This window comes from Engystomops pustulosus, chromosome 10 (assembly GCF_040894005.1).
Source record: "Engystomops pustulosus chromosome 10, aEngPut4.maternal, whole genome shotgun sequence".
Taxonomy (NCBI): Eukaryota; Metazoa; Chordata; class Amphibia; order Anura; family Leptodactylidae; genus Engystomops; species Engystomops pustulosus.
In genome coordinates this window covers 66,404,434-66,432,246 of record NC_092420.1, presented here as the reverse complement: position 1 = coordinate 66,432,246, position 27,813 = coordinate 66,404,434, and the positions used below count along the sequence as shown (strand labels likewise).

Below are 27,813 nucleotides of genomic sequence, written 5' to 3'. Positions count from 1 at the left end.
ACAGCTCTGAATCTAAATTCTCAATAGATTACAGATCTCGCGCTTCAAGCCTCATTTACAGATGCACGACTTTTATGCATTGATTACGCACATCTCTGCGTTCCAAGCCTCCACTGGAACAGACAGATTATCACGTGAGAGCTGGAACGCAAAGTGTCCATCCTTTCATATGTGATTAACTGCATGTCATCTGTATTAGGAGCATACATGAGGGACAGGATCAGCCCAGTCCTATATGTTATATAGTGTATTTACAGCTGACTCTTACCAGTTACTTACATTCTGCAGGTCCCAAGGCTCCAACAAGACAGGTAAATCCTTCAGATCGTTCTTTTTGTAGCAGCTCCTATAGATTTCACAGTGTTTTCTGTTAGTTGTCAAGGTTTTTAGTGACAGATACTTGTAGAACTTTATTAACTCCTATTAAATATATCACATTACAAGATGTGACACCTGGAAGAATGTCCTACCCAGATTTACTAAAATTTGCACAAGTATAATGACCAGACCAGAGTTGTGACTTCTTTATAATCGCTTATGGTGATCACCTGTAAACATTATTGAAAAAAATGTAACTTTAAATGAGCTGAATTTTTTATGGTCTCCATAGGAATCCATGTGCACAAGGCGGGATCTGTGAGACATCAGCTGGTAAGATGTTATGGTATATTATGTGACCTCTGAACCCATTCATAATATCATATAAAGACTCATTCCTTCCAAAAATTAGTAATAGAAGATTGGCCCAGCCCAGTGAGGGCCACTAATAACTTAAACGTATCAATCAACAATCTTTGGAATAATAAGTAGTTCTGGTTGTATATCTGCGTAGTAATGATGTTACACAATGTGACATATATATATATATATATACTTATTTAACAGCTCATATCTCCACCGAATGTATTTCTAATTTGTAGCCCTCTCTGAGCTGGTGAATGAAGACCCAGTTGCAGTGATTTTTGGGAAAAATATATCATACGCCGGCATTCTGTGCCCGAAGGCCTATTTCAGGCCTTGTACTGCCATACAAGTTCTGATAAATCTCCCCCATTGTTTCCCTTTGCATTGACTTATATGTAATATGATACCTTCTTGAGATTCTGTCTAGTTATTAGCAAGAGAGAATTCAGCAGATATTTCAAATTCAAATAAGGAAGGAATCTAGGAAGGAGGGTGATAACAGCCAAAGTAAGTGGAGAAGAAGTACTTTGCTCTGATTAGATAAAGATGTTTGCCGAGAAGCCCCCTTTAGGGTGGACTAATTACTGGGGTTAGTTAGACTTTTTTTTAACATTACCCCCATAGCATTTTTGTGTTTAGGTTTTGTCTAGCAGTTTGTGATGTATTTCTGGATGATTGATGCATAGATGCTCATTATTTGGTTGACATTAACTCCTTTCTCTTACTCTCTTTTTGTCTTTTCTATAACTAAATAGATTGCATAGGTCTTATTCCTCATTCCACCTCCAATGGCGTCAGCAGAAGATCTCCAAGTATTAATACAGAAATTTGTAAGTTAGTAGATCTTGTAGTTGTTACATTCTATATGTAGTATGCATTTTCAATATACCTCTGTGTTCTTTTTACTGCAGATTTATAAATAAGTTGGAGGCTACTTGGCCAGCTCCGTCATTGTGCCCACTTTGTCCCCAGAGATGTTATTGCATTGATTCAGCAGCTGATTTAAAGCCCCCTTTGGCCTGGGCTCATGCACACAAATGTATGATGGTGACGTGTGCTAGCCATCTCCAATTCATTCTATGGGCTCATGCCTAAGTCCTGGATTCCACTGCCCCATACATGAGCCAACTACTTGGCCGCAAATTATAGAGCTGGTCCTATTCTTTCCCCTGTTTGTGGCCAAGACTCCTGTCTCGTGAGCAGTCTTCAAACCTCGATCAAGGATGGCTCACAAACAAGGGACCATGGGCCCATTGTTTGCTGCCTAGAAATGGCACATGAGAAAGTGCATGAGGCCTAAATAATATAACAGCTTAAAGGACATCTACCACCAGGATGAACAAATTGTAAACCAAGCGCACTTACATCATGCTGGTGTGTTCCCTCTCTTGCAGGATCTGCTCTTCTTTTAGCTTCTTATGCCCTGGTTTTTTGCAGAAAAAAAAATGCTTTTAAAATTATGCAAATAAGCCTGAGGGGCTCTAGGCTCCATAGGTGCTAATGGAATCTGGAACCCCTCATGCTCATTTTTATAAATTTTAAAGCCTTTTTTTTTCTTAAAAACAAGGGCATACGAAGGCAAAAGAAGAGCAGATCCTGCCAGAGGGGGTACACACCAGTATATCAGTGCTTGGCTTACCATTCTTCATCCTGGTGGTAGATGTCTTTAAAGCACATCTTCTACTACTTAATGGTAGATGCTTACTACTCATCTCTCTGTCCTGCTTTTTTTTTCTACCAAATGCGGTGGTTCTAAAACATACTAAAAGAAGTTTACTGCCAATGTGGACAGAGAGGTGAGTAGTAAGCATCTACCATCAGGTAATCTGATGGTAGATGTGCTTTAAAGGGGTTCTCTGGTGTACAACGGACCCCTGTTCTTGTGGTCCATGAAGTTCCCACCACTGAGATCCTCACCGATCAGCAAATTAGCACCCATCCTGTGCATAGGGGTGAACATGTTGTCACTGGAGGACCCCTTTAATACTATGGGGCACTTTTATTTTTTTTAAAAAAAAAGGCATTTTCACAACAGGAAATTGTGACAAATATACCTGAAATGCACAAAAAATTAACAGTCTCTGGAAATTCTACTTGACTTTACTTTCCTGCTCAATTTACAAAGGGGTCTGACTCCCAAGCCTGTGGGTAGTCAATCCCCTGTAGTGCTCCTTCTAAGGGTGTATGTTTTTCCCGGGCTTTCACTTCTGTGGGAGTTTAAGGGGACAACATTCATGTACCCTTCCATTCCATCCTGTAGATAAGCATCTTTTTAATATTTGATAAAACTTTTTTTTTTATCCAGGCAGTCCCCGGGTTACGTACAATAAATATCAGTAAATTATCAACATACAGAGGTCCGTTTGTAACTAGCGGTCGTCAGGAACTGCTTGTACTTACTTAAACATGAAAAATTTTTCAAGTTAAATATTTATGTGTTGATCAGACTTAAAAAAATAATCAGCAGCCACTACAGTTTTCTGACATTAAATCACATTTTTCTCCAATTTGCAGGTAAAAATCTAGCTGTAAAATAATTCATTAGGATTTGCAACATAAAGAATAGTAAATAAATCCTAAATAATTTAATATCTATTGGCATATGTGTCGCTTAGCTTTTATGAAACTCTTCAGTTATAAATATTATACCTTTTTAGCTTGTGATAAATATTCTTTTATTCTCTTGAAGCAAACACTTTCAGAAGAAGAATATAAGGAAGAAGACACCAATGTGTTTCTGGTGACTTGTCAGAAGTGTTTGGAAGAAGATCAGCTGGAAGTCTTACTGGATACCATCAAAGATGAGAAAAACCAGGTGATAAAAGATTTCTGGACAACCAGATCTGAGCCTTTGAGATGCCAAATGAGGGACCTCTACTATTGGTCCATTACTATAAGAAAGGTGTTCTCCAGTATTCTGAGTGGGCATCTTTTTTATAAAGATAGAAAATAAAACCCCACTTACTCGCCTCTGGGTTCCCACAGTGGTTCTTTGTGGTGCCTCTGGTACCTTATATACTCGAGTATAAGCCTAGTTTTTCAGCACAAAAATGTGCTGAAAAACCCAAACTCGGCTTATACTCGAGTCAAAAAAATAAATACCCCTGCATATCTTCTGTGCGATCTGTCCGCCAGCTGCAGCAGGCTATATACACTGGGGCAGCGTCTGGCAGGCTATATACACTGGGGCAGGGTCTGGCAGGCTATATACACTGGGGCAGGGTCTGGCAGGCTATATACACTGGGGCAGGGTCTGGCAGGCTATATACACTGGGGCAGGGTCTGGCAGGCTATATACACTGGGGCAGGGTCTGGCAGGCTATATACACTGGGGCAGGGGCTGGCAGGCTATATACACTGGGGCAGGGGCTGGCAGGCTATATACACTGGGGCAGCGTCTGGCAGGCTATATACACTGGGGCAGCGTCTGGCAGGCTATATACACTGGGGCAGCGTCTGGCAGGCTATATACACTGGGGCAGCGTCTGGCAGGCTATATACACTGGGGCAGCGTCTGGCAGGCTATATACACTGGGGCAGCGTCTGGCAGGCTATATACACTGGGGCAGCGTCTGGCAGGCTATATACACTGGGGCAGCGTCTGGCAGGCTATATACACTGGGGCAGCGTCTGGCAGGCTATATACACTGGGGCAGCGTCTGGCAGGCTATATACACTGGGGCAGCGTCTGGCAGGCTATATACACTGGGGCAGCGTCTGGCAGGCTATATACACTGGGGCAGCGTCTGGCAGGCTATATACACTGGGGAGGCTGTGACCAATGCATTTCCCACCCTCGGCTTATACTCGAGTCAATAGGCTTTCCCAGTATTTTGTGTTAAAATTAGGGGCCTCGGCTTATACTCGGGTCGGCTTATACTCGAGTATATACGGTACATTTATACATTCATTCAGAGGTGACTACCATTACTGATGCCAGCAACTACACATTGAATCTGTCTTAACCATTTACAGTTTGGAAGGTTGAGCCACTGTTCAAAATTAAAGCGTAACTGTAAAGTTATAGTGATTTTTACCAAATTATTATATGTGGTTCCCCCTTTGAAAACAGAATGATGCCTATGTGTGCTGTTCATCCTTTTCTTTCCAAAGTTCTGGCATTTTCTGTTCTGAAAGAGTTTGACAAAAATCTTTCTCGCCAGAGGTGAAGTGGGCGGAGACTAATATCTGTCTGTCTATGCCCTCAAGCTGAGGCCAGTTAGCCTGCCCACAGATCCCATGATGCCTTGTGTTCGCTCTCAAAATAATTTAGTATTAAATCCATTTGGTTTCCCACATGTAAATCCAGTGAACACTCACAGTGGACATACAGGATGTATATGGTGACAGCCGGGCAGCTTCCATCACATGGAGGAGCAGGGAACATGTAATAAGTGGTAGAGATGATTAGTTACATGCAGTCTATAGCCTGTGGTATGCTGCGCTGAGCACTAAGGGTTAATAGCTTATCTACACAGAACTGATACTGCCGATGACAAGGTGGAGTAGGGGTGCAGCATGAAAAGCAGAGACAGATAGAGAAAGTTCTGTAGAATCACAGACTGGGATGGAGGGACTGATGGGGAACAGGGAGATCTTGTACCTCACTATTCTGTGCAGGAGACTTCTGCAATCACACATCAAGCTCTGCTGCATTCACTGTACTGCACATTTCCATCTCTGTTGCATTCACTGAAACATGACCTCTTCCCCTGTGAGCAGGGAGCAGCAGCTTCTCCCCTCCTATGAATCTGTAGTGTAAACCACATATGGTTTCAGAAGGCTTATAAGCACATGGAGAGAAGGCAGCCACTGCAACAACGAGGTAATATGAGAGGGATAGCAAAGAAACTACTGGTTACAGATAATAAAGATAATAGGCAAAGTTGTTTTACATCCCAAGAGCTATTGATTTGTGAAAAATAAAAAACCTTTACAGTTACTCTTTAAGGAGTCATCCAGAGCTCAGTATGTTTTTTTTTTCTGCCCTACAAATACTGTCCCTTTAGAGTTTTTTTTCTGAATATTGGAAAACCCCTTAAAAGGTGCTGTACAAACTTGGATTGTTGTGCCCCATTCGTGAGATGGGGGTTAACAGTCTCAAGGGGGTCTGACGACTCTCACTAGTTGAGTGAAGCAGCAGATTGTGGATGCGTCATGCTGCTCTATTCAATAGTATGGGAGTGCTGGAAATTTGCAACCTTTTGGGAGTGCCAGAGATCCTCTGCAGTTTCCAGTAATATTGAAAGGAGCAACAAGACGTATGATCAACCGAAAATTGGTTCAGTTGGAGAGAATGCGTCCATTCTTGTGATTGATGGGTTCCTCTATCAGAGACAACCCCTTTCAGAACCTCACTGTAGTAGTTGCAGTTAACTAGTTTGAAGAGGACTTTTTACCTTACTGGTATAGTTGCTACATATTAAAGGAAATTTACCATCAAAAATCCACCATGATAAACCAGGGACACTTACTCATAAATCCAGGCACAGTGATGGTAATCTTTTTACTTATTATCTATAGCCTTCTACCTCCTAAAAATCAACTTTTATAATTATGCTAATGAACCTGAAGGACTAAGGGAAGTGTCACCAGAGGCCATAGTTTCACAGGCAGTTGCACTGTCCCTCTCCAACTGTGTGATTACAGCAGAAAGAGGGAGGGGGAAGTCCTGAGCAGGGAGATAAAACATTCTGATGTACAGAGTAACAGCCTGTCAAGCTACATCATGGAGGGGCTCTTGTAACAGCCCACCAAGCACGTCTGGCTCATTGGCATAATTTAAAAAGTTTATTTTAGAAGCAATAAAATTCTGGATACCAAGAATTATCAAGAATTGGCGTGGCCTTGCACTCCTGCCAATCAGATGAATGCAGGATTTTCTGGTGCAGCGTTATTCTGCGGTTGGAATTGGAACTAGCGGTGCCAGTAGCATTGCTTGTCTTGAAGATTAAGTCGTGCAGTCCAAAGGACTTGGTACAGTGAAACTGCAAATAGCTCAACATAAATCAGCTATGGCAACTATCCATGACCTATCGTATGGTCATGAATAGTAACAGCCTGGAAAATCCCTTTAAGTGGCTGATCACCACTGTCCCTGCCTGTTGTGAAATTTTTTGTGGCTGGAAGAGGATGGAAACTTACTTGTCCTTGTACTGGTACCTGATGGCTTGTGCTTTCCTGGTAGAAATGTAGAACATCAGAGGAGGAAGTGACTTCCTGATCTTTAAACCCTGTAACTAGAAAAATATTACACTATGGGTTACATTTATTAAAGTGTTTGCACCAGTTTTCTGTCTGACTTGGCACTGAAAAGAATGTGCAAACTGCTTGTACATATATTCATAAAGTGTCTGCGCCAGTTTTGTGTCGATGCGCACCTAATGCGGCGTGTTACTGCTTAGTCGGAGTTTGCGCCACATTTATTACTGATGTGCGTCACAATTCTGCAGCCTGAATAAAATGCACCAGAAAAATAATGGCGCCCACTTCCGAAACAGTGTCGGGGGCGCCAAATTCAAGAAGAAGTGCGCCAGTTTTTATTCACTTTTATTTTATTTCGCACTCCACAGGCAAACTGCACATAGTACAGACTGCACTGGTTTTGATAAATGTGGGCCGTGGTGTGCACGTATTAAGAACTTATTTGGGCCTAATAAAGAAGTTGAGCAGTACATCTGTATATTACAGAACCAATGGTACCACATGCACGTGCCATCTCAGCAGGAAAGCAAACATTGTGTTGTATGATCTGGTGGATCTTAGAGTAGTGGCTTATATACCAGTGACTTTATTCTGGTCTTTTGATAAATCGGCTCCAGATTTTGGCATGCTCTTCAGTTTTAGTACAGCTTCAGACATGAGGAGCTTAGCTGTAATCCTGGCACAGACATATGTGCAGATCTGCTATTCATCACTCGGGAATCCGATTATCTGTCTGGTTATCATTCTGGACAATAGCACACTGCCACTTATATATATTTTTGGGGGTAGTTTATACCAAATAAAGAAAATGTTACTTTTGTCTACTGCAGTTACTAAGAAATCAAAGGGTAGAGAACTAGACAGGGTTAAACTTTGTCTTTTAGAGCAGATCTTTTAAGGGAATTTACCATCTTACTCATAGATCCAGACACAGTGACTGTGTAACCTTCTCCTTATAATTGTTATCCATGGCCTCCTTCATACTAAAATATATTTTTAGAATAATGCTAAAGAGTCTGAAGGGTTCTGGAAAGTATTACTGTAGCTTCCCAGGCTATTACTACGAGCAGAGCAATGAGCACTTCCTGCTGCTGTTAGATTACACAGGCAGAGGGAGGAGGGAGGAATGTTCTGCAGCTCAGAGTGGCTCTGGTAACGCCCCCAGAGCCCTTCAAGGTTATTAGCATAATTTTCCGAGAAGACTTTGGAAGAAAGGAGGGCATGGGTAACAAATATAAGATTTATCATGCTTGATTTTTGATGGAAGATTTTCCGTTTTTCCACGTAAAGGGCTGTGTTAAGGCTTTTTTTCTGTGTAACAAATTGCACTTCATAGTGAAAGTATTTATTATTCTATGCCATGTACTGGGAAGTGGGAAAAAATTCCAAATGTGATGAAAATGGCAAAAAACTAATTTGCGCCATTTTCTTGTGGGCTTCTTTTTTTCACTGTTCGCTCCAAGTGATACATGTACTTTATTCTTTGGTTCGGTATGATCACAGTGATATAAGTGTATAAGTTTTAGACTGTTTTAATACATTATAAAAAAAAAATGTAAATATTGTGTACGAAAAAATAATTTAGTTTTGCCATCTTCTGGTGCGAATAACTTTTTCATACTTTGGTGTACGGAGCTGTGTGTCGTGTCATTTTTTTGCGAGATGAGCTGATGTTTTCATTGCTACCATTTGCAGGACGGTGCAACCTTTTGATCACTTTGTATTAAACTTTTTATATTTTTTAAATGGATTAAAAGTGGTGTTTCAGACATTTGGATGCTATTTTCCATTATGGATTCACTGCCGGGAATAACGTTTTTTATATTTTGATAGATCAGGCATTTTGGCATATGGGGATAACTAACATGTTTGATTTTTTCTGTTTTAGGGAAAGGGGGATGATTTTAATTTTCTCCACTTTTTTTTTTTTTTTTTTACATTTATTTACAGTTACTATTTTTTTTATTTTATTTTTTTAGACGCTCTAAGGGTTCTTTCACCCAAGACGGTCTGTGTTTTTTTTTTTTTTTTTTTTTTCTTCCATATACAGCAATACACTACTATTGCACTACAGGCAGTCCCCTACTTTAGTACTCCCCAAATTAAAGATAACCCCTGGTTACAGATGGACCCCTCTGCCCACTGTGACCTCTGGTGAAGCTCTCTGGATGTTACTATAATCCCAGGCTGTAAGGTGTCTGTAATGAAGCTTTATTGATATTCCTTGGTCCCATTACAGCACAAAATTTGGAAATCCAGTTGTCACAGGGCCACTTTTTCATGGAGTTACAATTACAAACTATACAGTTCCGACTTGAATACAAATTCAACTTAAGAACAGACCTAATGAAGCGATTTTGTACGTAACCCGGGGACTACCTGTATATTGCGTTTTTACACATGATCTATTGCAATGAGCCTCTGGCACATTGTAACGAATCTGCAGAAACCATACAGCCCCGGGTCGCTTTCAAAAACCCGAGGCTGTTATGACAACTGATGGCTGCTCCCCAATCACGTCACGTGGGAGCGACTATCAAAAACAAGATGGTGCCAACGTATTTTGACAGCCGGTGGCTTTGCCGGCAGCAGTAGGCAGCAAACCCCATGTCTGTATGACGAGGGCTAACCCGGTACTCAACAGCTCCATGCCATATTTGTATGGCGAGGAGAATTAAGAGGGTAAAGCCGCTTTAATTAAACTTTTTTTTGACAATGACAAATTCTCGAAATGTATCCACTTTGGATGTGAATCTGGGTTATAATTCTGTTACACCTCTTGTATCATTGCACGGGGGCCATCATGGTATCACTGTTGGGTCCCTGTGGGCCCAGTATTTGCCTTTTTGCATGTGCCTGATGTGCAGACCACCTATCAATCGGCATATTATCCACAATGTTATTGATAGGATAAAACTTTCAAACTTTGGTCACCCCCTTAAACTTCCATTTGCTTATTGTTACACAGTGGCCGCTGAATCTAAAACTGCAATAGAGAACATGTATGAGAATATTTGGTCCCAAATTTGTAAATGCTGCAGTATTTTAAAAATGAACATTGACCCACTTTCTATGTGGTTTCCCTCCTAAAATGGACACATATGTGGTGCCGTAACACCTGAAATGGTCAGATAACAGAATGAAATGGCACTTTCATGTGACCACGTGACCCTTCTTAAGATTACATTTCCCAGTGTTCTCTGCTCTTTTGTGCATCCTGTACCTAAAAATATAGCCGAATGGTGTAGACAAGAAACCATGCCTGTGATATAATAGCGACCTGCACATATTGGTTAGATAGAGAACTACTGAGGCACATAAATAATAGGATTGTTTTGAGGTTTGTTTGTTTTTTTGGTGGTGGGGGGGGAGTCATATCTTTTGATGCATCCATCTTTCTAAAAATAATTACATTTACAAAAATGAATGCAATATTTGAAATAAACCTTTAAAGGGAACCTGTCAGCAAAATTTCACATCAGGTTAATAGAAGTTACTGCAGATCACATTATACACAACACAAACATGATGAGATATCTGCTGGTTCCTTTTTGAAAAAGTACCTATCTCTATTCAACTACTGTAGCAGAGTCATGTTTTCATTAGTGATTACATGACTGGGCTGCTGCTTGACACGCCCACATGACTCAAAATTTGAATACAGATGGGTATTTGTTATAAATTTGATTTCTCCAAAACAAACAAGCAAATATCTTGGACAAATACTTGTTTGTGTTGTACATAATAAGACCTGCAGCAGCCTTCATTTACCTGATATGTGAAATCCTGCTGATAGGTTCCATTTTGGTGTTTATCACTATTTACCATATTCCGGTAAAATGTATTTATATCTTATGTTATATTGTTGAACAATAGGAGTCTCTGAAAGTTAATTTCTTGGGAATTTTATGTTATTTCAGATCCTGCTCAGGAACATGGGGTGGAACCTCATTGGACCCATCACGAAGTGTATGCAGAGCTGTGCGCTTGGAAGTGAGAAGGAGAAGGGATGCCTACAAATGCTGAACGGCTTGATCCAGGTGAGTGCCAGGTCTTCATGTCTTGTAACATCCAAGCGTCTTATGCATCATCAATCTGATCGTCTTACAACCTCCTTATACCTGAATATTCTTTGGCACTATGAGTCCTATGACCCGGCATCAGTACTTGGACTACTCCAAGCGGTACTGACCTTGTCACAGTGAATGTTAGATCCGTATACAGGAATTTAAGGGTTAAAACAAAGTAACGCTCTCGGGAGCAGACCAAAGCCAAACCGGGTAGATGGCACAGGGGGTCCGTGACCCGCAGCTTTTTATATTATGCAGTTATAAAATCCATTGTTATAAGGAGGAACTAATGGAAATATAAAGACTGAGCGGCTGTTCCCTCCTGATGCCATCTGGTGTGCGCTGGATTTTTCACTCCTCAGCTCTCCTGTAAGTCCCTCATGAAATAAGTAGCCAACGAGGCATAAGGAGAGGCCACATGTATTTTGCACCTCAAGTGTCAGGGCTGATATGTGATAACTCTGCTATATGCAATAAATCTGGGACACGTATAGATCCAGGCACTGTGACTGTGATAATCTTCTTATATTGGTTATCCATGGCCTCCTTCCTTCTAAAATCAACTTTTATAATTAAGCTAATGAGCTAGAAGCTCTCTGTGGAGCCTTACCAGGGCCCCTCTGTGCTGCCGCTTACACTGTGCAAGGAGCACTTCCCCCCCCCCCTCCCATTGTGTGCTGAAACTTCCTCTCTTGCAGTTAGATTACAGCAGGCAGTGGGAGGGGAGACTGTGTAGCAGCACAAGAAGCTGTGCAGGGAGAAGCTTTGGTAACACCCAAAAGCCCATCAGGCTCATTAGCATAACTGGTTAAGTTGATATTAGAAGGAAGGAGGACATGGATAAGAAATATAAGAAGGGGGAGGTTCTGTCTCGAGATTTATATGTTGTCTTTTGTCTCTGTGGGTATGACTGAGGTCCTTGTGTCTCTTCTACTGGTTCTTTTTTCCTTTCTTGTTTATTAGGACTTTTGCTAGGGAGGTGCTAGCACATAAGCGGATATGTCTCATTGCAAACCTTAGCTATGTGTCCAACAACTTCAGACACCATATGTGGTTCTTGGTTGCATATGTTCAGGTCTCAGCCCTGTTTACATTTTATATTGTACGGTCATAGACCGGAGAATCGCTGTATAATTACTATGTTTGATGAAGGGTTAATCTCTAGTTAAAGAAGCAGATTGTTGCGAGCTTGTATTCTCAGACCCGACAAATTCTGTCTTTCTTTATTTGTCTATACAGGCGGTCCCCTACTTAAGAACACTCGACTTGCATACGACCCCTAGTTACAAACGGACTCTGGATATTTGTAATTTACTGTACTTTATCCTTAGACTACAATAATCAGCTATAACATATATCACAGGTGTCTGTAATGAAGCTTTATTGTTATTCCTGGTTCTTATGACAACCCAACATTTTTAAAATCCAATTGTCACAGAGACCAAAAAGTTCTGGCTGCGATTACAATGATAAAATATACAGTTCCGACTTACATACAAATTCAACTTAAGAACAAACCTCCAGACCCTATCTTGTATGTAACCCGGGGACTGCCTGTATTGTTAAAAAAAAAAAAAATCTTTTACTGCCTGTTTATTTGCTGACATGTGTCATCACATTGTTTGTTAAACTTTTAATAAAAATACAATTATATATATATATATATATATATATAAAAAAAAAAAAAGAAATATAAGAAGATTACCACAGTCCCAGTGCCTGGATCTATGAGTAAGTGTCCCTGGTTTATTAGGATGGATTTTGATGGTAGATTTAATCTAATATACAGGCGGTCCCCTACTTAAGAACACCTGACTTACATACGACCCCTAGTTACAAACGGACCTCTGGATTTTGGTAATTTTCTGTACTTTAGTCCCAGCCTACAATAAACAGCTATAACAGTTATCACAGGTGTCTGTTATTAAGATTTATTGTTAATCCTGGTTCTTATGACAATCCAACATTTTTAAAATCCAATTGTCACAGAGATCAAAAAAATTTTGACTGGGGTTACAATAATAAAGTATACGGTTCCGACTTACATACAAACTCAACTTAAGAACAAACCTACAGACCCTATCTTGTATGTAACCCGAGGACTGCCTGTATATAATATTAATGTGGGTGGGGGGGCATTTTAATGACTTGCTTTATGATGTCCCTCATGTCTGGCATCACATAGGTGTGTAATCCTAAGGAGATCTTGTTGGGAATCCTGGAGCAGATTGATGAAGCTGCAGGAGATCACATTTCCCGGATCATCTTGCCTCTTCTTCAGCCACTACAAATAGGTAATAACATTATTAGATAGATCGTCTTGAGATTGTTGGGGAGTTCAGAACCCTTGCCGATTTGGTCTTCCAGTGGGGGAACGGGGCTCATGTAGCAGCGGTTCTGCATCTCAGGCCAGAAATTAATTTGTCAACATGTTCTTTTTTTTTAATAATTTTATTTATTTATTTATTTTTTTTAGTCCTCCTGAAGCTCGGAAACAAGAGAGCTTACTCCGTGGGTCTGTCCCTCTCCACCCTCCATTCCCGGCTGTCACGTCTGCCAGTGCCGTACACCGCAGAACAGATGCAGGAGGACAAGCATTTGCTCTGTCAGTGCTGTCTGGCTCTGGTCCAGTTTGCTCAGCCTTTCATTGATACAGTGTCACAGAGCATGGACATCTCTACGGAGCCAGATGTCCAGGAGATGCGGAAAGAGCTGCTGACCTTGTAAGTCTAAATATACGCCGGTAGGTCAGAATTGCAGTTTATCAAACGGTAATGGACATGGGACACAAAATTACACTTGACTAAATCACATTTAAAAAGGGAACCTGTCATCAGGATATTTTTTCTGGCTCCCTAGCTCCCCATAAAGATAGTGAGCACACATTGCCAAAGTGTTTTTATAATAAAAAAAAACCTGGGTGTTTCCGATAAAAAGAAAAGTTAGATGGATGTTTAGCTTTCTCTCTGCAGAGCAGCGTCCCATGGGAGTGGCCAGTGAGAATCGGTATCCCCCCCCCCACACCTTTGGGAAACCGCTCCGTCATACATATACTTTAAATTTAAAAACGCCCATATCACTCCTATAGATCCATGACGGAGCGGTTTCCCGAGGGTGGGGGGGAAGCACTCCTCACTGGCCTCTCCCAGGGGACACAGCTCTGCAGAGAGAAAGGTAAACTTTTCTTTTGATCGGAAAAAGCCAGTTTTATTATAAAAACACTTTGGCAATGTGCACGCTATTCTCTATGGGGACACGGGGGAGTCAGAAAAAGGGCTCCTGATGACAGGTTCCCTTTAAAGTGTAAGGAGTTTTTCTTATTTCCTGGGTAGATACTTCCTCCCAATAGGTGTAGACCTAAAACATCCATGTATAGGGGGATTGGGATCGGTAGAGCTGGTGATGGGTATCACGTGTATAAGACCAGCCCCTTTTTTGTTCTGTTTTTCTGTGTCTATTTACTTTGTTTTGGCAAGATTGAGATTTTTATTTAGGAAATTGTGTTCTAGATGACATGATCCGTGTTTAGTTTTGCTGGGATGGATGAGTTAAAGAGATTCTCTGAAACTCAATTGTTTTTGGTGTAGCCAGTCTTAAAGGAAATCGCCCATCAAAATTCAGCATGATGAACCAGGGACACTTACTCCTAGATCCAGGCCATGTGACCGTGGTAATTGTCTTATATTTGTTGTCCATGGCCTCCTTCCTTCTTAAATCCTCTTTCAAAATTGTGCTAATGTGTCTGATGTGCTCTGGGGAGCGTTACCAGAGACCACTTTGCTGTCGCACCTCTCCCATTCCCTGCTGCCATGAGATTACAGCAGCAGAGCAGGGGGAGACCTGCTCGTGAAGCCTGTGAAGCTACAGCATGGAGGGGCTCTGGTAACCCCACCCATAGCACTTCAAATTTAAATAGATTACAATTTAAGATGATACGGGATATGGGATCTCCTGCAGCTTCATCAATCTGCTCCAGGATTCCCAGCAAGATCTCCTTAGTGCCTGGAACTATGAGTAAGTGTCCCTGGTTTATCATGATGATTTTGATCCTATAAATCTCAATTCCCATTTTCAGTGAATTCATAATGTAATATCTTTACTGAAAATATTTACTAGATGGGTGATAAGATGGCACTTGGTACTAGTTTTTGGTGTCATCATGTATTCCACTTCTGAAATCCTGAGGCACTGTGCAGGGCTCCAGATTGTTAAAGGGAACCTATCAGCAGAGATTGGTCTAGTAAACAACTACTAGTATGTTGTAAAGCAGCAAAAACTTTCCAGATCATGTTTCTTTCTTGGCCCAGTGTGGAGAAATCTTGCAGAAAATAAACTCCAAAGTGATATGTAAATTGGTTGTATAAAGGAATGGAGATGGTTAACTCTGTACTTAAGTCAAGCTCTTCCGGCCTCAGAATGTCCCTTTTGCAGTAATGGATGTCTCTGGGTCCAGGAACATGACTTATCGGCTCTCCTGATGTCTGGTTAATGATGTCAATCACAGCAGAGGGGACGTCCTGAGGTGGGGAGAGCTTGACTTCCGTTCTCTACCCTCTCTGCCTTTCTGACTTTATTCAACTAATGTACGTCTAACTTTTTAAAGTGGATTTTCTGGATGATGCCACCATGATAGACCATGAAAGAAGTATGAACTGGAAGGTGTTCTGATGTTTGACATTATACTGACAGTGCTCTATTCGGTCAATTGTTGCTGACAGGTTCCCCACAGTTCAATGTGTTATTTTCTTTTTATACTGATATTGTTTCTATTATTTTCTTAGTTGCTTCAGTTGTTTACAGTCCCCTCTGCTCAGCGCACAACTGAACGCATTACCGGAAGATGAGGACGATAATCCTTTCCGTGTATTTGCTAAGGAGATTATAGTAAGTATCATATACATAGATTTTCTTTTCTACTCAATGCATTTTTGAAGATTTATATTTTAAGATCAAAACGGTAAACGGAATACATCTTATTTTTATGAATTTTATCTTTCGCCCTCATGTATTTTTTTCGGCTACAATTCATGAGATAGAACAGATTAAGGATTTCATGCCCTGATGCAAAGCACCAAACTCCACTTTGATCTTCCCTTCCACACTCTGTTTCCTAGGTAATCCCAGTGCTTGGAGTAAATGATATGCAGAGATGTTCAACTTTACAATGCTGAATGACATCCATACCCTGAAATCCAGTGTCTAGCTAAAGGAAAAAAAATGCACCGAAAATAAATATTTATATGCCAACAAGGGGTTTTCCCATGAATACAAGTTAGGCACTATCCACAGGATATGGTCTAATTTGCTGATCGGTAAGGGATCTCCGTGATAAGACCCCCACAGATCACGAAAACAAGGGGTCCGATTGGGTACCTCCATCAGACCCTTCGTCGCTCGGTGAGAGGAATGAAGCAGACTGGCGCGCGTGACCGTTCTGCTCCATACATCTCAATGGGGCCGACAGAAATTGCTGCACACTGCGCTCGGCGATCTCCGTCATCTCCATACAGATGAATGGAGCAGAACGGTCATGTGCGTCCCTCTGCTCCATTACTCTGATGGAGTAACGAGTGGTGTGATGGAGGCACCTGGGACCCCATCGGACCCCTTGTTTTCATCACTGAAACCCCCACCAATCAGCAAGTTAGGCCCTATCCACAGGATCCTTGATCCTGGTGGTAGATGTGATTTAAAGAGTAACTGTAAAGTATAAAAACTTTTGCCTAACTCTGCACAAAGCAGTTCTCTAATTTTCACTCAGCCATCTAGGCTGGAAGCTAGCAGTTACCTGGTCTCTCTGGCTTGGTTGGTTGCCATGTGATTCTGTAGCTGGAGGGGAGAGAGCTGTGGGGGTAGGGGTCACTAGCATATGTACTCTCAGGATCCGTAAAAGCACCCTGCCGTGATGTCATAAACATACAACTATCAATGAAGAAAAACTTGGCACTCCTTTTTGTGAAATCAGAAAATCTTATTTTATTTTTTGTTCAAATTTGATCAAGAAGAGCAATCCAAATAACAATTTATGCAACGTTTCGGACTTAATTCAGACCTTCATCAGACACTAAGGTGAAACAATGAATATTATTAGTGCCTGATGAAGGTCTGAATTAAGACCGAAACGTTGCATAAATTGTTATTTGGATTGCTCTTCTTGATCAAATTTGAACAAAAAATAAAATAAGATTTTCTGATTTCACAAAAAGGAGTGCCAAGTTTTTCTTCATTGATGAACACGGTTTGGTAACCTACTTGTGCACCCGTCAAGCTCTAAAGATTTCGAGTGACGTGTATTCTTTGTACAATAAACATACGACTAATCACTTGCTTCAGGTCATCCAATTACATACCAGGAGTGGGATGTAGCAGAGCTGTTTGTGTTTGAAAGTGTGGATATAGTAGAATTATGTATGTATGAACGTTTCAGGGCAAAAAAAGACAGAGCTCAGGCTACCCATCTGTTGTAATGACTAGCATCAGATCCTGCACACACAGTACAGTGTATATACAGTACAACCTCTTTGAGTAGATCTCTTTTTACAGGAAGGTGATGGTCAGGATAAAGGGTATAGAGTATAATGGCAAAAAAAGTGTTTTAGGGATGGGTTCTCTCAATGAGATGGTCTTCTGGAGAGGTTTCACTCTGTGTGTGTATACATATATGTACACATACTGTGATGCTGCCATGCGATCATCTTTTTATTCTTATGCAGGTGTTTCATAATGTAGATGTACATGTTTTAGGGTGCGTTCACACGTGGAAGTAACGCATGCATTAACAAAGGCATCATAACAGCTGACAAGAGGAGATTTGCCTGATTACTACATGTTAACATGTGCGTTAACATTTGTGTTGACAAACGCATACATCAACTCTGTGTTAACATATGTGTTGACATTGTGTTAACTGTTGTGTTTTGTAAATGCAAATGCTAACAGCTATGTTATCAGGAATTCTGATGCGTTTGAAAATGCATGTGTTAATGCCATCTTTGATGTAGTAGAAGACGAAGATAAGATGCGGATATCCACTTCAGGAAAAGCTGAGAGGATATTACAGATAGCCTTGTATATCTACTAGCCCTATATCTCAGGATAGGAAGAAGCCAGCGGCACGATGCAGATATCTTCGACATTTTTGTCAAAGGATTTCTCCAGCTGTGCTAAAAGTATTTTATTCAATAACTTTACAGTTACGCTTTACACTATTGATCATTAATAATAATCTTTATTCATATAGCGCTATCATATTCCGTAGCACTTTACAAATCATAGGGGACATATGGATAGAATTTGATTACATAAAGGTCATTTGTCTGCAATGAAATGTAGAATTTGACAGATTTAGGCTCTGCTATGGGCAGTAACACTGCAGAACTTTGAACACCAAAGTTGGAGGAGCAGTGTGCGTCACATTTTACAAGCAATAAGCCTTAAGTAAGCCCAGTATGTCAGTGTGCTTGGTTTACAACCCTTCATCCTGGTGGTAGATGTCCTTTTAGAGGAAATCTAAAACTTTTAAAAATCAGTTTTAGCTGATATCGCTTATTGAAAGCTGTTTTCAAGCAGATACTGCCATTGCTTTTATCTTTCCTAGAACCTGTAGAATATGAGAGAAATGTTATATAAAAATATTCCAATGAGCGTCTGGTGCTCTAGAGTAACTACTTTCCTGCTCGGCAATAGATAATTATGCCCGTCTCTTTCTTTAAATATGCCCTCCTCTGGCCAAGAGCTGCTGACTTGCGCAGCTGCATGGTGCAATTTCAATCACGATTGCGCATACAGCTGGCAAAGTGCCGCGCATGCGCGATCCCCATTGCACTGTGTGAGAGCCGGCTGATATCAGGGGCTCTCGGCCAGGGGAAGGCATAATTAATGAAGGAGGCATCCATGATTATCTATTGCAGTAACAGCTGGAAAGCTGTTACTCCCCAGACGCTCAGTTAAATATTTTTATTAATCCTTTTATCTTTCCTAGAATCTGTAGAAAGAGTGAAAAAGCAATGCCAATATACCCTTGAAAACAACAATTGGTAAGTGAGATCAGATGAAAACTGGTGTTTAAAAGTGGTAAAGTCCTTTTAATACATCATTGGGTTGTTATGAATTTGTCCTATATAAGGTCGGGTTGGAAAGACATTTACCTACTGTATGATCTGCACGGGTCCTATAACTGCAGAATCTAAGTGTATCCTTCAGCTTTGTACTGTGCCTCCTGCTGGTGATAGGTTTTTTCCATGGATTGTAAACCAAGCACACTGACATACTGGTGTGTGCCCTATTTGGCAGAAGATGCTTTTCTTGTAGCTTTGTAGGCTTTTGTTTTTAAGAAAATTAGGTTTTAAAAATTATGCAGATGAGCCTTCAGTGCTCCAAGCTCTATTGACATCTATGGAGTCAGGAGCCCCTGAGGCTCATTTGCATAATTTGTGAAACCTTTTAATTGTAAAAACAAGGTCCTAGGAAGCTAAAAGAAAAGCAGAACCTGCCAAAGGGGGCACACACCAGTATGTCAGTGTGCTTGGTTTACAATCCTTCATCCTGGTGGTAGATTTCCTTTAAGCAGGAGGCAGGGGAGAGCAGTGTAAACAAACAGCATCTCATAGAATACACATGAGCTTATGTCTACAGCAGAAACGGATTGTGTAGACGGACCGTGAAAATAAGGGGAATCTTATAACGTTAACTGATCATTGGAGAGACTTGACTATTTTATCACTGCCCTCCTGTTCCCAGATGGGGCAGAAGTCGATAGTGGAAATTGGGAGAGGACAAAGCCTCAGGACATTATAGAGCAATTGGTTTACATTGATTATAATCATTCTTTCATTTGAAGGGTTTTCTTGAATCTTTGGGGGAATCACTACCCAAGATGTTTGTACAGCGTAATCATAATGCCCAGACACCGGACACTGAAGGGTCTGTTCCTGAGAAAGAGAACTACACTCCGGAGTCTCTCGCCTGCCTCTCCTACCTCCTGTTTGTTCACCACATTGGAATGGACAGCTTCCCCTTTGTGTTTGGGTGAGAAATGGCCATAGGGTCATATGGGATTAAAAAAATAAATCTCTTTTTTTTTTTTTTCTTGGGACAACAACATACTTCTATATAGTTGTGATTTTTATTTCCCTAGGCCGGCTTTTGTAGTAAAGACTAACATGGAACATGTGGATGTGCTGTTAAAAAGGTAAGAACATATTAGGGGTAAACGGCGTTTTTCACTTTCCTACATTTTTTGAGATGGATTGGAATCATATTTGGCAAATCTGCAGCATAAGACAATGGGGCTCATTTACTTGTGTGGCCGCTGGAGTTCACCAAAAGGGTCCGACGATAATGCACTGTGCCGCGTTTCACTAAGATCGTGTGCCCGATATCCTGCATGTGTTGCTTCCCCGCTCAGGTCCGACAGAGTTCATCTTCTTCTTCGTGGTGCATATATGTGGATTGTCTTGTGACACAATTTGAAAGTTAAATCCTGTGCTCAGTCGGATCGTCTGATGGCACGGCCCCCAATTGGTGTTGCATGGAAGCCAGCGCAGCTGCCACAAAAACCAATCGGATGTGACACAATTCCAGCACAGACACCTGTTAAATACCTGTCCAAGCCGTGCAATCCCCGTAAACGGTGCACAGTCCGATGAAAGTGCGACCCTCAGTAAATGAGCCTCAATATAAAACAGAAGGGAGCAGATCCCTCTGACTCCTCACATGCACCACAATGCTTTATTCTCTCAGATGTCCTGCACCTAGACCCATCTATTTTCCGATTTCTGATGCTGATATCAGCAGGGACTTCCAATGGGACCGTGGGAGGAGCCTTTTTTTTTTTTTTTTAGACGATCTCTATAAAAGGTGAGATCCGCCATAAGTTATGGGGGGGTTTTTGTAGCGTTTAAAAGAATTTCTTTCTGTTTCAGAACTGAAGAGTCAATGTTGTCCAAAGGACTGGTAAGTGAGTTTAACAAACCTCAAGAAGTTGATCCGCGTGTCGCCTACTAAAATGAGGTTTTTTTTTTTCTTCCTCTGTTTGCAGGATTTACTGGAGCACAGTTTATTAAGAGTGGATAATGAAAGTCTCCCTGAGGACATATTAGATGTCTCTGTAGTCAACCAAGTGCTGCAGGTGAGATCGCTGTTGGGACAATGTGCTATAATGGTTGTCAGAAGATATCACCTTTTCACAGAATAGGTTATAAGGTTTCAAGTGATAGATCTGTTGGCATCTGACTTATTTTTTTACATTTTATACTCCTTTTACAGAGGTTTTTACTTTTCACCATACTAAGCTGCAGGCAGCATTGGCTATTGTCCCTGAAGTTCTGTGTAATCAGTCATTTGTGTGAGTAGCAGCAGGACAACAAAAAGGCATTTATATTATAGGATTGTAGCTGGACTTGATGCACTCATGATCTCACAGCACAGCCTCTTCCCTCTGTCCTGAGTAAGAGCAGTAGCGGGCTTCTGGTAAGATATTACAGCAGATGGGAGGTTTCCATGGAGAAGTTTGATTGCATAGATCAAAGACCACAACCGTTTTGGGACACTCCAGGGGTGTTTAAAGTCCAGCTACAATCCTGGAAAAGAAATGTATTTTTACAGCCCTGCTACCCCTAACATGCACAATAAGTTATGGTTACACTGGTCACTTCACACTATCTGGGGTGTGCATGGCCAAAACTGCTGGTGGACTCCCTTTAACAATAAAGCAATGAAGACATATACCTACTGAATCATTTAACCTTATTATATCTACTCTCATTTTCTATACAAACTCTTTTTGTTAATTCTTACAATCTCAATGAAATCGCTGTGCAGGATCACAGGTTCTCAAAACTCTGCATTGTTGTAGACAAAGAACTAAAAATGATGAACATATGCTAGAAACCAATGTCTATAACATTTTCTGTCTATAGAAAAGCATCCTATTCACTATCCTAGGATTCCTATAGAGCAGTGGTGGCGAACCGATGGCACTGGTGCCAGAGGTGGCACTCGGAGCACACCTTCTGGGCACCCAGGCCATCACCCCAGAACAGAGTTTCCAGACAGGACTCAAAACCACCTCCTGCAGTCCTTGGCCACCCAGGACATGCTGTAATCACTGCTATTTTAAAGCTACACATCCTTAGCTGCCTGGGACTACAGGAGGAGCATGGAGGAGCAGACAAGGCTGCGTTATTATTGGAGCTCTTGCTCTGGGCCCCCGCAATTCTTCCTGTTCAGGGGACCTTGGATGCTACAATCATAGTCTTAGAATTTCTCCTCTTTCTCTTAATTGAATTGGTGTCCTCAGGATGCCAATACAATTAAAAGCCATTGCAAAACAGGTAGCAACATGTCACTTCTTAAATTGCCATGTGGGCACTCGGTCCCTAAAAGGTTCGCCAACACTGCTATAGAGGGATCTGTAGTATCTCCTATGTATAGCCGTGCTTGCTTCCAGGGTATGCAGTTATCCTTCTGTTCATCTTTTCCTATCCCCTTCTCCATACAGGATTTAGTGAAGGTGATGACCCTGTGTCCTATTGAGCATCTGGTAAGTCAGAGGTGCTGACTGATGGAAACGCTGACATGACCCTGCAGGGCCATTATCTCTCTGATGAATCTCTGGCTCTCTTTATAGAGAAAGAAGAGTCTGGCCATGTTACAGTTAGTAATTGACAAGTTTTGTGTAGAAGGAAAATACAAGTTATTCAGGTGAGACTAAAGACTGATTTTCCCTCAACATATCTAACCCTTGCATGTTTCCAAGTCATTATTAGGAGATGTCAATGTCATTAACCCCTGTACAGTAATGTATCTAGTATGTATCTGTATGAACTAGGGATATTTCTTTTTCCGTTTTTTGCCCCTTTTTTTTTTTTTTTTTTACTTGCACAACTTTTGCCATTGTAGCCTATTTTATCTGTGAACCAAATGGTACTATTTAATATTCTAGGTACTAGGAAGCTGGAAAAAAATTCCACAGTTGTACCATATTTTGAAGGGCTGTATTTTTACGGCTTTCAATGAGCAGTCGAGATTTCTTTGGATCAGTACAATCTCACAGATAACAAATGTATATAGTTTATTTATGTCTTAATACCCTTCAAGGAGACATAATTCTGTAACCCATAGCTTTTTCATACTTCAGTGTATGGAGAAATATAAGATATTATTGTTTGTGAAATGCGATGACGTTTTCATTGATACAGTTTTGAAGACAGTATGACCTTTTGATTACTTTTTATTCAAAATGGTCAAAAAGTGTTGATTTGGACATTTTGGGAGCTATTTTCCTTTCCTGGTTTCAGGAATAATAGTTTTTATATTTGGACAGATTGGCTGTTTTGGGATGCGGTGATGCCTGACATGTTTACAATGTTGCTTGTTTATTTTTATATGTGTTCTATGTATAAGAGGGTAATTTGAATTTCTTGATTTTTTTTTTTTTAATTTGTGTAAAGATGTATTTTTTTTACAATTATTTCAGCCGGCCCCTAGGGTATTTAAATCTTAAGGGGTCTCTGACAGCCTTTAGAAGGCTTCCAGCTGTCATGGCAACCGATTGGTGCCCTCCAGCCATCAAACATGGCAGCACCCATATGAAAGGCTGTCAATCCCGACTGTGGGACCTAACAGGTTAATTGCCATGACCGGTGCCAACACCCTCCGCAGTTACCGGTAGATGTCAGCTGTGTAATACAACCAACAACTGCTGCATATTAAGAGGGCTCAGTCCACACACCCCTTCACGACTGGCCGACGTATATTTAAATTCGCCGTTCCTGAAGGGGTTAAAGGGGTTTTAAAGGATTTAAAAATTGTTTAATGACTCTTTGGAATACGTGCTCAATATCAGATGACACCCAACACCCCCATCGCCTCCTCTTCACAGGTCAGTGATATGTGGGTCATGACCAACACGTGTATTAGACTGAGCAGTAATACCAATAGATCAGGGCCTTCTTTAGTAGGTGCAGGACCAAGCTGTGGGTGTCAAGGGTCAAATTTGCTGTTCATGGTGATATACTGCAAGCTTTTGGTTACCTGCAGAAACTATGAAATAGAAATTCCAGGCAGCCATGAATTTCCTTTACCTAACATACAATATTTAGTGGTAGTAGTACATACTGACCCATCGGCTGTAGTGCAGCTCACTGTCACTGTGACCTACATTTCCCATCAGACGGCTACTATTTATAGTTCTGCATTGGATGCAGCTGATACCCTTATGATGTGCTGCTTTCTCTTTAGGTGTCTCTTGAAGATAAGTAGTCACGCAGGAGTGCAGGGTTACATCATACAAAACATTAAGAACCAGATAGACTCTGCTTTGAAGGTGAGTTGAGTCGGACTGCAGTAGTGTTAGAGCCTCCATCATATACATAGTTATAGGTTGCATCCTGTGACAGATAAAATCTTTTTTTTTCCCCTGCTCTTGGGTGAAAATGTTAGGCAAATCCACAAAACAGATGGTTCTTGGGTACTCGACTCTCTCCACTTCTGCACTCGGCCCTTTCACTTCCCGAAGGAGCAGAAACGGATCTTCTGCAGACCTCTGATCGGTGAGATGTGTGCAGGAACAAATGCATTTAATAGCTTTGCTTTTAATTTCCATTTTATTATTTTTTCATTCTCTTTTAAGGGGTGTTTTCCCAATAAGGACATTTATCCGCTAACCACATGTAAGCATGTTTCCTTAAAGGGGTTGGCCACTAATACAAAAGTTTGCCATGGTAAGTATACAATCCCTTTAATATGGTCACCTATATTGGACTTGCCCTAGTAAACTTTCTCTGCAGTCTGCGGGAGACCTGGCTATGTGACCCGCTTGCAGCAGATATCAAGACTTCCTGTGATGTCCCAGTCGCATGCCACTTCTGGTGGATCAAGGGGGCCGTGTCCTCATTACTGTAGGCACACTCCCTCAGTAAACACCACCCCCATGTCATTGGTTGGGGGGGCATTCATACAGTAATAAGTGCACTGTCCCTTTGATCTGCCAGATGGCCCCAGGACCTGAGAGGTCACAGGAGTTCCTGCATCCTGATGCCAGCAGGTCACATGACCAGGGGCTCCCACTGGCTGCAGGTAAAAGCTTACTAGTGTAAGTGCATTATGGATGAACCTATTAGGGCCTGTAACTGAATGGCAACCCCCTTTAAGAGACCACTAAACCTAGAAATGAAAGATAAAATTATAGTTTTGAGTCACTCCTGCTCCAGCCAGTTGTCTTACAGCTAGAAGGATATGGATCAGAAACACACAGAAGATGTCTTTTATACGCTTTTGTGTAATATGAAACTCATTTGGACTAAGATAAAGGAGGAGATCAAGAAAGGAAGAGTTGGGATTTTTTTTCAGTGCATTTTATTGTTACATACTTCTATGTATATTTCAAGTTTTCATTTTTATGTTCTCTACAGAATTATGGCTTCACTAAACCTTTTAAGGTATTTGGTTATTAAAGATGATGACAATGAAGTAAGTATCCTATCTCTAAAACTTGTTATCTATTAAAATGAAATCAGAATTAACTGAGGCCTCACATTTAGGTGAGCCTGCACATGTTTACATTCAGATCTGCGCCCTTGTTATGTGTATATGACCGTAAATGGAAACTCACCAGAGCATCAATGCACATAGAGGCTAATGAAGACGAATCGCTGAAGAGGAAGACATACTCTGCTTTATTCCTCTGTCCTCCAAAGAGATCCGTCTTTATTAGCGTCCACTCTCCCATGGATTGCTAGTTCTCCTGTCCAAAAAAAAAAAAAAATAGCCTGTGGCATCTGAAGTATTTTATTGCCAAGGGTCCTATGTGTCCTAATATTGATATAAAGGAACAGAAAACCTACAGTGTCATTTATTAGTTGGTGTTGAATAGGTGGGGATTACATTTGCGGGAGTCTAAACCTCATCTACTCTATTAGGGCTTTGCAGTAATTAACTGCTGTATAGATGGTTTCACATTTGACTCTAGAATACCTTTGAATACAAAAGATTTTAAGGGGGCCATTTTAACATAACGAATAAAGACCTGTAGTTTACTATTTGTCCCCTTGAGTTTCAGAAATAAAGGTTTTATTTTGCAAGTTGGAGCTGGGGACGTTAGTCTTTTGTAAATGCTATCCAAGTGCTGAAAAATCCCCAAGATCATCACCAAGTACATTACTGAATTGTTAGACGACTAAGAAATGTACACGATGCAGCAGTTACTTTATGATATCGCTTTGAAACCTTAAATGGGGTGGCCACTTATACTAAACTTTAATGGGTGACCTATATTTTACTGACCCTGTTAAGGTTTGCCTAAACTCCCAGACAGAAGAACTCTAGAGCTCCTGTGACGTGTCCTTCTGGCTTGCTGTCATGTCCCTGGTACTTCCCTTCAACCACTGTTATAGGACTCATATTATGACTCGCTGCACAGACCCGTCCATCTGCCAGGAGCCAGCAGGACATGGGAGATCACAGGAGGTCTTGAGTGGTCCTGTTGCCCTGGAGTCATGTGACACTGAAAATAAAACCATAACGAACGCCCCCCCCCCCCCCCCTTTCATTCCCCGATGCAGTTCTCCAGAAGTCTGTACTTCAGCAACTTAAAGATCACGAAAACGAGGGGTCCGTTGTCGCTCCGTCAGATTGATGGAGCAGAGGGCCGCTTGTGACCGTTCTGCTCCATTAATCTCTATGGAGCTGATGGAGATCACCGAGCGCGGCGCTCAGCAATTTCCGTCGGCTCCATAGAGATTAATGAAGCAGAACGGTCATGAGCGGCCCTCTGCTCCATCAATCTGACAGAACAACGATGGGTCCGACTGAGGTAAGTGGGACCCCATCGGACCCCTCGTCTTCATGATCTGTGGAGGTCTTAGCACTGAGACCCCCACTGATCAGCAAGTTAGGCCCTATCCTGTGGATAGGGACAAACTTTTCTTCGTGGGAAAACCCCTTTAATGAAGCAAGATTCCATTCAAGTTGTCTGCAGTCAGATAATGCAATGTACAGACCTAGACCTACCTACTAAACTTTAACAGGTTGAGTAAGTGGTCAGACCCTTAAATAATATTAACCTTTTCCCCCTTTTTGGTTTTCTGTAGACAGGAGTATGGTCAGAACTTACCAAAATTGAACAGAATTTTCTAAAGCCGCTTCATACAGGGCTGAATATGTCGAGAGCCCACTATGAAGCTGAAATGAGAAGTACAAATGAGAAAAAGAAAGGTGAGATATGAGTCATATTATCACTTATCTTCTGCTTTCCCAACTTTTCCAAAAATGGAATGAAATCTTTGCGAGCCATTTCCACCAAGCAGAATGGATCATCTCTACAGACAATCAGACTGGGGGTAATTTACATGAATATTTTCTTCTCGCAGGGTCCCAGTCTGTGAAGCCGTTGTGTACAGTAACGGCTGGAGGAAACCAGCTACCTGACATGACTCCTGAGATGCAGCTTCAGGTGTGTTGCATATTAGCCATATTTTTTCCTCCTTGCACTCGTTCTTGCCTCTCAGCGTGTTCGAGATTCCACGTAGATCTGTGTAATGTCATTGCACTTATCTAAACAACGTTAACTGTTTCTGACATTTTAGGTTCTACAGTCGGCGCTTTTCACATTTGATTTAATGGAAAGTGTCCTCGCCAGAGTTGAAGAGCTCATTGAAGTGAAGCTAAAATCTGCACCAGAGGAGAAAATTGGGTCAAGTAAAGATGTTTAGTGTTTCTGTTCTGTATTTATGAGTACGTTTTTAGGTAATAAATATTTTACAAGATATGAAAAGTAATTTCCATGAATACACATCTGCGTCTCGTTTTTATAGTAAATATGATCTCTTTAGTCGCTTTACCTTTGGTTTTCCTT

The 27,813-nt window shown here is 41.2% G+C and overlaps 1 protein-coding gene across 1 annotated transcript; it reads left to right on the top strand.

The window, feature by feature from the left end:
- The first annotated feature begins 8 nt into the window (after positions 1 to 8).
- Positions 9 to 27,722, top strand: GLMN (glomulin, FKBP associated protein). Its single transcript, XM_072128777.1, has 20 exons — positions 9 to 311; positions 611 to 651; positions 1,440 to 1,514; positions 3,374 to 3,499; positions 10,809 to 10,928; positions 13,144 to 13,252; positions 13,435 to 13,681; positions 15,740 to 15,842; positions 19,798 to 19,985; positions 20,095 to 20,148; positions 20,882 to 20,912; positions 20,998 to 21,087; positions 22,459 to 22,500; positions 22,588 to 22,661; positions 24,201 to 24,285; positions 24,402 to 24,511; positions 25,373 to 25,430; positions 27,050 to 27,173; positions 27,329 to 27,411; positions 27,545 to 27,722. The coding sequence occupies exons 3-20, from the start codon at positions 1,473 to 1,475 to the stop codon at positions 27,668 to 27,670; spliced, it is 1,812 nt and encodes a 603-aa protein (XP_071984878.1). The 5' UTR covers positions 9 to 311; positions 611 to 651; positions 1,440 to 1,472; the 3' UTR covers positions 27,671 to 27,722.
- Positions 27,723 to 27,813: the final 91 nt, after the last annotated feature.